General features: G+C 42.3%; 1 protein-coding gene and 1 long non-coding RNA gene across 5 annotated transcripts in view; one reads left to right on the top strand and one right to left on the bottom strand.

Annotated features, from left to right (window-relative positions):
- Positions 1 to 12,013, bottom strand: part of LOC125484794 — a 47,056-nt gene extending 35,043 nt beyond the window's left edge. For 2 of the 4 annotated variants that reach the window (XR_007263615.1, XR_007263614.1), the window contains exon 1: positions 10,716 to 11,660. This is a non-coding gene — a long non-coding RNA (uncharacterized LOC125484794). Of the gene's footprint in view, positions 1 to 10,715 lie in introns of all 4 variants that reach the window. The other 2 variants (XR_007263613.1, XR_007263612.1) reach the window with 2 other exon arrangements.
- Positions 12,014 to 12,049: 36 nt separating this feature from the next.
- zgc:92429 (uncharacterized protein LOC445063 homolog) overlaps positions 12,050 to 12,247 on the top strand; it is a 58,741-nt gene continuing 58,543 nt past the window's right edge. The window contains exon 1 of the mRNA XM_048604937.1: positions 12,050 to 12,158. Within this exon, the coding sequence (XP_048460894.1) occupies positions 12,095 to 12,158 (64 nt within the window). The 5' untranslated portion in view covers positions 12,050 to 12,094. The remainder of the gene's footprint in view (positions 12,159 to 12,247) is intronic.

Raw genomic sequence — 12,247 nt, 5'->3', positions numbered from 1 at the left:
GTGTGATGATGACTCGGATTGGATAAACATTAAATGAGGCAAGAAAAGAAGTTATTATTGCAGTTCCTCGTTCTGGTTTGAACTCCCACCAGTACATCCATTAGTGAATCTAAGCTGCACCTTTTTTTTAACTTTTTGTTACATCACCGTAGCAAGCGTATAAAAGTGCACAGTATTAATAGTGACCTAATTTAGGTCTAGTACAAGCTCTTCTCCTCCCTCCACCCCTATTCCACACCCGCATCAAGGTAGAAAGTGCCTTCTACATTTAAAAATGTAATAATTTCAGATGCATTTTATATACATACCTTCCTTCCACATGTATTATGGTGGCTGTTACCCAAGTCAACTGTTGAATTCAAAGTCTCATGATGACAGCGTCTACACTTTAAACTTCAAGGAAGTGTAGTTCAGGGTTATATTTCTAGAATGAGTTACGCTGAAGTTTTGTCTGCTTGCTCAGATGGATGTGAAAGGTTCAACAGTACTAATTGAACATCCAGGATCTCTTCAAATCTCCTAACCGATGTTCCTTCCCTCAATCAACATTAAAGTGCTGTCTTTGATTCTGGCTACCCAAGGAAATGTGACCCCAAAGCCACTGTAGTGGGCGAAGAAGAAACAAAACAAAAAATTTGCTACCTTACTATTTTCTAATATCCAGTTAACTGTCCTTAACATTTGATTCAAAAATTCTACTCTAGTTGAAATCATACGTGGCACATAAGAGGTTTGAGGTTGTTGAAGGTCATCTATCTTTGCTCTAGAATGTCTGTCTGTGTAGAAGTTCCTGCTCATAGTAGATATGCCCTGGAGTTGGTGGGACTTGAACTTGAGCCTTCTAGTCCAGAAGAAGAGATACAACCACTGTACCACAAAGCTTTTGGTCCTTGGGCTGGATATTTTCTAATCAAACTGGCCTGAGATGTTATTGCACACCTCCTAAAGCAGGTGCAACTTGAATGCAGGTCTCCTGTCTGAGGTAGAAATCACCATTCTGGGCACTATCATTGTGCAGAAACTGACTGGACTCAACATGTAAATATTGTGGCTACAAGAGCATATCAGAGGCTGGAAATGCTGCAGTGGGTAACTTGCCTCCTCTCTCTGCAAAACCTGTCTAAGAGTCATAAAGCCCAACTCGGGCATATAATTGAATAATCCCCACATGCTTGAATGACTATAGCTCCAATGATACTGAAGAAGCTTGACACCAAACCAGGGCAAAGCAATCTGCCTGATTGGTACCACATTCACTCTCCATAACTAACATTCTGTAGCAGCAATATGTACTATTGTCTTAATTTCTCTGCCTCGCTAACCAATTTGTACTCCTCTCCCTCCGAACTGACTGCACTCTGTTATCAGATCCAATCCTGACTTTGTCTTCAAGCCTGCTGACAAGGTGGTGTTGTTGTAATCTGGGGTACTGACCTCTACGTTGCAGATGCTGATTTTACCAGCTCTCAGACACCACTTCATGCCTCCCCAGACCATGACCACTGTTGGGCCTCAGGTCATTGTGTTCACGAGTGTCACCAATCTCATTTCAGCTGGTGATCTCCCCCTGACAGCCTCCAGCTTCTATCTTTTTCCCAAAATCCACAAACCTGACTGCCCAGGCAGACCCATTGTTTCTCCCTGTTCTTGCCCATGGAACTTATTTTTTTCCCACCTTGACTCCCTTTTTTTTTTCATTTTTCCTTTCCCTTGTCTATACCCTATCTGCTTGCATCTGTGATTCTTCTGATGCTTTCTCTCAGTTTGAAAATTTCCAGTGCGCAGGCTTCAGTTGCCTTCTCTTCACCATGGATGTGCAATCCCTTTACACATCCACCCAGCAGTCTTAGGACTCCCTGCTTCTTTCTGGAAAAGAGCCTGAGCTGTATTTCCCATTTCCCACTCCTGTACTTGGCTGAGCTCAACCTCAGTGAACAACTCCTTTTAACCCCCCTTGCTTTCTTCAGGTCAAAGGAGTGGCCATGGCCACCTAGATAAGTTCCAGTTATGTCTGTTTCTTTGTGGGATACATGGAGCATGTCTTGTTGCAGTTCTACTCTGGTCCTTCTCCATAACTCTTCCTCCAGTATATCAATGACCTCATTGCTACAGCTTCCCTCTCTTGTTCTGAACTTATGAATTTATGAAATGAATTTATCAATTTCATTTCCAATTTCCACTCCGTCCTCCCCTTCACCTGGTCCATTTCTGATTTCCTCCCTTCCCTTCCTCAACATCTGTTTCCATTTCTAGGGATAAGCTGCCACTGATATCCATTGCAAACTCACTAGCTCCCACAGTTATCTTGACTATATACCCTCACAATTTGCCTCCTGTAAAGATTTCATCCATTCTCCCAGTTTCTGTTTCTGTTGCCACCTATTACACGGTTGCCTCCGAAACGTCCACCTCTTCCTCAACTGAGGGTTTCCTGTAACTTTGGTTGATAGGGCCCTTCGACGTGCTTGACCCATCTCCCACACTTCTGCCCTCACTCCTTTCCTTCCCTCCCTCAGTGATAGGGTCCCCCAGTCCTCACTCACCATATCCTTCCTCCCAGCCTCTGCATCCAAAAAGCAGAAATGGCACTTACAGTCACTTCTAATGAGGTGCTACAGCCAGACACAAATTCCAGCCCTCGCCCTCGCCCTCCCCGTCCCGTTCAGGACACTCTGGTCTACTTCTGCATTCCCAACATCTCATATCGTGTGTAATTGCAGAAGGTGTAACATGCATGTTTCCTGCCTCCCTCCTCACCATCCAAAGCCCCAAACATACCTTCCAAGTGAAGCAACACTTTGTCTGTACTTAGAGGATAAAATTAAAACAGTATTCGCTGTTTGCAATGTGATCTCTACATTTGGGGAAACAAAACACAGACTAGGTGACTGCTTTGCAGAACACCTATGTTCTGTCCACAAAAATGACCCTGAGCTTCCAGTTGCCTGCCACTTCAACAGACTACTACCATGTTCCCTGGCCAATGTTTCTGTTACAGCAAACTTCCATACTAGCCCAAAGGACAACATTTCATCTACCACTTGGTGGCCCTGCAGCCTCTAAGACTCAACATTATATTCAATAACTTTAGAGCCTGATTCCATCTTTCCATTTTTTTTTGCTCACCTCACACCCGGTTTGATTAATCATAGGGGTAGCTTTTAGCACAGTTACCCATTCTTACATACTCCATATAACATGGGTTGCATTCAATACACTCATTTTCTCCTACTCTTGGCTCTTATTATTACTTATTCAGCTTTTCTTCTTTCCTTGCCTATTATCCATAATTTCATTGTTTACCCATCCCGTGCATCTCTCTCATGCTGTCTTCCTCATCTAGAAGAGCAACAGCAGCAGCTATGTGTGAATGCCACCACTTGTAAGTTCCCCTCCAAGTCACTCACCATCCTGACTTGGAAATATATCGGAGTCTTTGTAGTATTGCTAGGTCAAAGTCTTGGAACATGCACACAGACTATTGATGGTATTGAGTGTCTACCTATGCCAGATGAGCTACAGCATTTCAAGAAGGCAGCCCACTTTCTTGGCAGCTAGGAAAGCCCAATCCTGGTCCAACCAGTAAAGCCCTACTTGGCCAAATGGTTTGTTCCTGTTTGCTTATCTGTCTGAAAACAAAATATCTCGAAAGCTGTTACACATGTTAGGACATGGAGAACTTGGCCTTTTTAGGGCATATGCTGACATGGCAGCAATGCTTTGAAACAAAGCCAGCTCAAGTTTATTAAGATGTCAGATAACTTGCCAATGAACCTGAGCAGTGATTTACAGTCATTTTCTGAAGAAGGGTCCTGACCCGAAACGTCAGCTTTCCTGCTCCTCTGATGCTGCCTGGCCTGCTGTTTTCCTCCAGCTCCACATTGTGTTATTTCTCACAGCCTTAACTAACTTATTGGTGCAGCTAAATTTTAACATAAAGGGACAGATTTTCTGCCAGCATAGGTAGGAGTTTTGTATGGGTACCTTGCGGAGTCTCCATCAAAGCACGTTCTGAAGAAATTACCCAGAAAACTGAATTTTCTGCTGGGGAATTCATCTGCAATAGGCATCTCTTACTTGTGCAAGATTCTATTTACATATATTTGAGGCACCAAGCGGGTTCAATAATTGAACAAACCTCCATTTACTTTGGCAGAAGGACATCAGACAGTGATCTTTCCTCACTATGCCTTGGTCGCAGCTGCCTAAACTCCAATGTTTGTTTGTTCTTTCATACACTACTGTACAGAACCAAATTGCTTTAGTGACTGTGTATATGAAGTATATCTGTATGAATAAAGTATATTTTTGAAATAAAAAAAACTTCTACAAAAGGATTCTTTTGAAAGAAGCTTCAGCATTGAAACAGAGATGACTCCTCACTCAAGTTTGGATGTATGTAAGGTTGTTGTTGAGACAAAAGAAATGCAGCTTTCTTCCTGATAGATTGACTTTGTTCCAATAGTTCTTTTTTTGGTCAGTGTAATAAAAGCTTTTTTATGCAAAGGAGGAAAAAAAGTTGTTCTTTTGTTAAAAGCAGATTCTTGTGAATTAGTTCAGTGACTGACCACCGCTGTGAAGAAAAAAAAGTCACCTGTCAAACCAGCTCTCAGTGGAATTTTACTTGTCCAGTATTACAATAAGCTGTGATAATAATATTGCAGGGTATCAGTGAAAAACTTTGCGGAAGAGCTGGGGGAGTTCTAATCTAGGGGGCATATTTTTAAGGTTAGAGGGGAAAGATTTAAAAAGGACATGAGGGGCAGCGTTTTTACACAGAGAGGTTAGTGTGTGGAATGAACTGCTAGAGGAAGTGTTGGATGTGGGTACAGTTACAACATTGTCCTGTTGGCAACTCTGAGAATGTCACAACCACATCAGTTAGCAGTTAGAGTGGTCTGTGAATGGAAAATTGGTATTGTTCGCTTAGCTACCTTTTCAATTTTTTTTGATCTAATGTAAACATAACCAGCAGCAGAGCCTTGGTCTGAAAAAAGGTTAATTTATTGTGCAACTATTTCTGGAAAATACCAAGTGAAAATGTGATACAGTTGTTGCTGACAATACAAAGATTAAAAAGTAGATTTGGGGTAAGATCAGTCAGTTACTTGCTTGAATGATAAGTTGACCAAGAATTTTGCCAAATTGTGGTTGAATCCAACAACTCATTGCACTGCTTTTGCACCTATTGGTCACTGTATCACTGCTACAGTTCTCATGTTTTCATTTGATGTTGGAAGAATTTTTGGTGTCAGGTCAGCCCCAATATACTCGTTATTGTAAAACCGTCCATTAAAATAGCAGATCATCCACCATAGCTGCCATTCTGGGAAGGTCACTAGCTATCTCTTGTCTGTGTTACTATTCCTCTGGAACAGTGGATATACCAAACCGCATGTACAACTGCCTGTATCCCCTGAAAAAGCATCTAGAATGTAGTTAGCAAACTGCTATTTTTATTCAACCTTATGAAATGAGTGGTATAGTTTTTATTTTCGTGCAGGTGGGGAGCTGTGCTGAGCTAATGAGTAGGCAGCCATTGGGGCATTTCAGGTTCAAGGTGTTGGGTGTTGGGAGTGAGTGAGAACATGTGAGGGAAGACTTTGCAGGCAAATCTTCTGATTATGCAAAGATAGAAAGGAAAGTCTCAGGCCAATGACTAAACTTATGTATTTAGGGTAATGAAGATTTTTGCCTTTGCAAATTGTAGGAAAAGCATTGTTCTCACTCTAAATTGTGTTTAAAGTTTTTCAGAAGATTTGTAGCTTGGGTTGTGGATGAGTTTGTAGACTTGCTCGCTGAGCCGGTGTGTTTGATTGCAGACATTTCGTCACCCTGCTAGGTCTGAACTGGAGGTAATGCCAACCACCCCAGAAAATCGAGGCATATAAAAACAAGCAGGACAGAACACCGATGCTTCACTGGAGGCACACTGATGATGTTACCTAGTGGGGTGACAAAATGTTTGCAACCAAACACACTCGTTTGGCAAGCAAATATACAACTAAATTGTGTTGCACGCAAGTGTATGTCTATAATGAAACACAAGAAACAAGTGCAGAATCACTGGAGCGATATCATATGAAAAGACTGATGAATCACTGCCCACCATATAACAGATTAATTCCGGCAGGTCAATAGGTGATACATGGTCCATGACTGTTGGAATGATGACTGCAGAAGGAGTACATAAGGTCAAAATAACATGTCACATAAACACCAATATGTTATGTAACCTTCACAAAGATGTGTGAAGTGGCTTAACTTTGTCATCCAAAAATAGTACCCTCAAAAGTAAGGTTCAGGCTATGTATTAACAAATACTTGTGCCAAGCGGACAGATTATGCTGCAAACCTACTGCAATACCATGAAGGAAGTAGTCCAGATAACAGATGGCAATTAAAAAGCCACTCATTTTAACTAGAGTAAGTCTAAAGCTTGGACTGGTAACTGTCAAAATATTAAGACATTTGCACTGTGTCACAGCACATTAAACCTTTGCAAACAGATCCTAGTGTAGTAAAATGATGTGTTCATGGGTTTAGAATTCTCCAGGAGAATATCATCTCGAAGTGAAAGAAAGTGTAAGATGAATTCAGCATCTGCTGAGGAAAGGTATAGCTGCCCTCAACAAGACTACATACTCCTGAGAGATAGTACGAACTGCCGATGCTGGAGTCTGAGATAACAAGGTGTAGAGCTGGATGAACACAGCAGGTCAGGCAGCATCAGAGGAGCAGAAAAGCTGACGTTTCGAGTCTGGACCCTCCGTCTGAAGAGGTTTCCTGCTCCTCTGATGCTGCCTGGCCTGCTGTGTTCATCCAGCTCTACACCTATACATGCTCCTGAACTAAAATTACCTTTCTCATTGGACCAAGGTCATCCTTGAGTGTGGGACAGTATACAAGTACCGAGGATTAAGCCCATCAGGACTAGGGGATTTGTCATCTTTTAGCTCCAGTAGTTGTTTATCAATTCACTTTTCCTGCTGAATGTAATTGTTGTAAGTTCCTGCCACCTTTACACCTCCGGAAGTGCTAATACTTCAGTATGTGGGAGTTTTTGGATGCTAGTGTGATCCATGACAAATGTGTCAGCAGTATGTGTTTGCAGCTTGAGGAGCTGTGGGTCAGAGTCAGTGAGATTTGCACTGATCTGTACACATCATAACACATTAGGGAGGGAATATTTTGTGTGGATACTTTATTTCAGGAGGTTGTCACACCCCTTAGAATATAATCTTCTGATTTGGTCTGTGGTGAGGGAAAGGATGGTGTGACTACGAGTGAGGCAAGTAAGGGGATTGCGTAAGTGAGGGTGGATGAGCGTCAGCCTTTGTCTTACAAGTTCTGATGAGGAGCATGTATAGGTGTAGAGCTGGATGAACACAGCAGGCCAGGCAGCATCAGAGGAGCAGGAAAGCTCTTCAGAAGGAGGGTCCAGACTCGAAACGTCAGCTTTTCTGCTCCTCTGATGCTGCCTGGCCTGCTGTGTTCATCCACATCTACACCTTGTTATCTCAGACTCCAGCATCGGCAGTTCCTACTATCTCTCAGGATCATGTAGTCTTGTTGAGGGCAGCTATACCTTTCCTCAGATGGTGTGACTACGAGTGAGGCAAGTAAGGGGATTGCGTAAGTGAGGGTGGATGAGCGTCAGCCCTTGTCTTACAGGTTCAAATTTCTTGCAGCTTATGTCAATAAAATTGAGGACTGTAATATTGCTGATCAAAATAAACATGATGCATGGTGTACATTGCGAAACATTCAAATGGGGGAGTTGGTAGGAATATAATATTAGTAGGTGACAGCATAGTTCTCTGCAGATGAGATCAAATTATCAGACTGCTGTGTTGCTATGTGATGCCAGGGTTCAGCCCATTTGCTCAAGGCTGGGGAGGAACTTGCTGTGAGGAGTGGATCCAGTGGTTCTGGTTTGATTATGTGCCAGTGACATAGGTGGCATTAGGAAAAAGGTTCTGCCTAGGGAGTATGAGCAGCCAGGACCAAAATTAGAAAGTGGAACATCAAGATAATGCCTGCATTATTACTTGAGCCATGAGCATAGTAGCAGTAGTTAAATAAAGTTACAGATAAGAATGCATGACTCAAAAGATTGGTGTTTGCTTCCTGGGGCACTGGCCCCAGTACTAGGGAAAGAGAGATCTGTACTAGTAGGACAGTCTTCACCTTAAATGGGATGGATGCAGTGTTCTCGTTAATCATATAAACTGCAGAGCTAGAGAAACTTTAATATGAATTGTGGATGATGATGGATCAAGTATCTGAAGATTAGATAGAGAAAATAAGGAAAGACAAGGTAGCAAGAAGTGAAATGCTGATCAGAATGCAATAGGGAGGGACAGAGTGTACAAACCTCAGAGTACAAAAAATAGATAGTACTGGTGATCACAAAAATAGTAAAAAGAACTAATGGTTCTTCATTTGAATGCATGAGATATTCTTGACTGAATATAAAAGTAAATATGTATGGTCTGACCATCATTACATGGCTACACAATAGCAAAGGCAGAGATCTGAATATTCAAGGGGACTTTATTTTATTCATTATATTTAGGAAGGTAAAAGTAAACAGGGGAAGTTAGAGAGCTGCTCTGCTGATTAAGGATAATATTGGTACAATAAGACAGATATGAACTTAATTCTGTGAATCAGGATGTGGAATCAGTTTGGGTATAGATGAAACATAGGAAAGAAGTTACTTCTGGGTAAATGTGATTTTTAGGTTTCCAAATAATGATCACATTGTAGAGTGGAGTACCCAGTCAGAAATAATAAGCACTTTTGAAAATGATATGCCTCTAAACATGGCAGATTTTAATCTGCATATAGATTGGATAAATCAGAGTGACAAAGATAGCCTATGTGCTCCTGAACTAAGGTCATCTCTTTTAATTGTACCAAGGTCATCCTTAAATGGAGAATGCAGGAGGGTACACCAGAAACTGCACCAGACATACCTAATAATGAAATGTTGACCTGATGAACAGGATTATTTCTGTGCTAAGCAGCATAAGCAACTAATACTGGGCTGAGTGATTCCATAACCAATGGATCAGATCTAAGCACTGCAGTCCTGCGACATCCTGTTGTGAATGATGTGCATTTAGGTAAGTCACTGGATGAGGAGGCTGCACAAACTCTGTGATAGGGAAGCCCAGCACATCAGCGCAAAAGATAAGTGCTAAGTGGATGATTCATCTTTGCCTCCTCCAGTGGTCCCTAGATACCATTCTTCACTCCATGTGATATCAAGGTAGGATTGGAAACAATAGACACTACAAAGGCTCTGGGCCCTGACAACACTCCAGCAATAGTACTGCAGATGTGCTCCAGAACCAGATCACCCTTAGCCGAGCTGTTATGTGCATCTACAACACTGGCATTGATACAACAATGTGGAAAATTGTCCAGGTATGTCCTGTACGCAAAAGACATAACAAATCCTATGCAGCCAATTAACCTCCAACAACAAAAGCAGAAATTGCTGGAATAGCTCAGCAGGTCTGGCAGCAGCTATGGACAGAAATCAGAGTTAACGTTTCAGTGATCCTTCCTCAGAACTGTCATACTTCCAATAAGTCCATTCCCGATCATCAGTAAAATACTGTTGGAGGTCAGTCATCTCAACTCTGAGACATCTGTACAGGAGTTCCTCAGGCTAGTTTCTAAGGTCCGCTTATCTTCAGTTCCTTTGTCAATGATTTTACCTCCATCATAAGGTCAGAGTGTAACTGTAGATGGTTTATCTTTCTCTTCAGTAAAACTTAGAAAAAGTCAGTAACAAATACAGAAGTTGCTGGAAAAACTCAGCCAGTCTGGCAGCATCTGTGAAGAAAAAATCAGGGTTAACGTTTCAGGTCCAGTGACCCTTCCTCAGAACCAGTTCAGAGGAGGGGTCACTGGACCTGAAACGTTAACTCTGATATTTTTCTTCACAGATGCTGCCAGACTGGCTGAACTTTTCCAGCAACTTCTGTTTTTGCTCCTGATTTATGGCATCCACAGATCTTTTGGTTTTTAATTAGAGACTGTCAGCTTATTTTTTTCTCACTAGCTGTGGTCTTTACCCAGTAGATAAGTCACTGAAGAAGGAGGCTCCACAAACTTTCCTACTCTCTGCGATAGGGAAGCCCAGCAAATCAGTGCTGAGGATGATTCATCTTTGCCACCTCCAGTGGTCCCTAGGATCACAGATACCATTCTTCACTCCATGTGATATTTGTAGTTTTTACACTTGGTAGTTAGTGTAATAGTCATCTGAATCTCCCGTGAAGAAGTGAAAAGAACCCAGGAAAAAGAGTTTGAAGAATAGAAAACTCGACAAACAAAAAACTCATCTCAGTGAACCCTATGAACTAGAACCATTGACCTGCTTCCCCAGATGTATTTTCTCTCCACCCAAAAGACTGCTTTTGTTTGTCTGTCTGTGTCTATCTGTGTGGGCGCGTTGGAGCAGGGTGGCGCGGGGGGGGGCGGAGCGGGGTGCAGTTCAGAATTTAGAGTTAGAGTTTAGAATTTTATCCAGTGCTTACAATTTGACAGTTCATCTTGTTTACCTATAGTTAGAATAGTTTTACTTGTAATAAATATTAATTCTTGTTCAGTATAGAAACCTGATCTGTGTTTTCTGTTATCCTGTGTCTATCGGACAGGCAAATTGCGGACTTTGCATACTTTGATAAAATGTTTACCTTTTGTGATGACTTCAGGTAGAACGGGGCTTGATTTGCAGTGTTAGCCCAAGGAGGTGTGACACGCTACAGACGCTGCCCGACCCACTGAAATTTTCCAGCATTTTCTGCTTTTATTTTAGATGTGCATCTGCCACAGTATTTTACATTGAAAGTGGCAGGACAGATCTAGAGAGAGAGAGAGAGCAGTTAATAAAGCATACCGCATCATGGACGCTATTCATAGGGGCATATAGTACAAAAGTAAATTACATTACGTTAAACCTGTATAAAACACTTGCCAGGTCTCAACTGGAGCATTGCAACCAGTTCCGGGCACTACACTTTGAGAAGAATCTGAAGGCTTTAGACAGGATGCAGAAAAGATTTATGACAATGTTTGCAGGGATGAGGAATTCCAGTTACAGACAAAGGTTAGTGAATTTGGGACTGTTCTAGAACTGAAAGCAGGGCGGAGATACAATTGAGGTATTCAAAATCATTAGGCGTCTTTTCAGAGTAGATAAGGACACATTGTTCCCAGTGGAGCAAGGATCAAGAACCATAAGGTATAAATTTAAGGTAATTGGCAAAAGTAGCAAAGTTGACATTGAGTGGTTAGGATCTGAATGCGCTACCCGTGAGTCTGGTGGAAGCAGATTCAGCTGAAGTTTTTTAAAAAATGGAATAAAAAAAATGCAGAGCTTGGGGGAAAGGGCAAGGAATGGCACGTGGTGAATTGCTGTTTCAGGTAGCCAGCATCAGCGCTACGGGCTGAATGGCCTTTGTCAGTGTAACCATTCTACCATTATATAGAATTTCTTTAGGGATTAGGCAGCATTTCGGCTATTACCTGTTACCAGAAATTTCAGAAAACAGTTTCTGGTCTAACGTTAACTCGGAATAAAGGGATAGTAGGAACTGCCGATGCTGGATAGTCTGAGATAACAAGGTGTAGAGCTGGATGAACACAGCAGGCCAAGCAGCATCAGAGGAGCAGGAAGTCTGACGTTTCGGGCCTAGACCCTTCTTCAGAAATGGGTTTTCTGAAAATGATTTCTGAAGAAGGGTCTAGGCCCGAAACGTCAGACTTCCTGCTCCTCTGATGCTGCTTGGCCTGCTGTGTTCATCCAGCTCTACACCTTGTTAACGCGGAATAAAGTTTTTTTTTAAACAGCTTCCTTGTTTAAGCTCTTCCTGCAGTTCGGCTCCTGTCTATCTCCATGCCCCTGACAGATAATAGCATGTGCTGTAACTATTTTTGGCCGACTCCCTCTTGCTGTGCACTGGGTAATTTCTTCCAGACGACACAGGATATTTCCAGAATATCCGATTCTCCCTTTTCCTGAGGGTGCAGAGAAGCGGCTGCTGTCTGCTAATCGCGAAGTGAGCGTGTCCTGATGGCGGAGCTCTGTTATAACCGAGGTTGTGGCCTGCGCTTTGATCCCCAAAACAACCGAGAGGGTAAGTGACAAACTTATACGCCGCTCTGCTGCTTCATCAAACTGCCTCTGCCTTGGGACGGTGTCTGGAGGCTCGAGGTCAGATCATTT

This window comes from Rhincodon typus, chromosome 14 (genome assembly GCF_021869965.1).
Source record: "Rhincodon typus isolate 14 chromosome 14, sRhiTyp1.1, whole genome shotgun sequence".
Classification (NCBI taxonomy): domain Eukaryota; kingdom Metazoa; phylum Chordata; class Chondrichthyes; order Orectolobiformes; family Rhincodontidae; genus Rhincodon; species Rhincodon typus.
The sequence above is the reverse complement of the archived record's forward strand: the minus strand, read 5'-3'. Positions and strand labels throughout refer to the sequence as shown.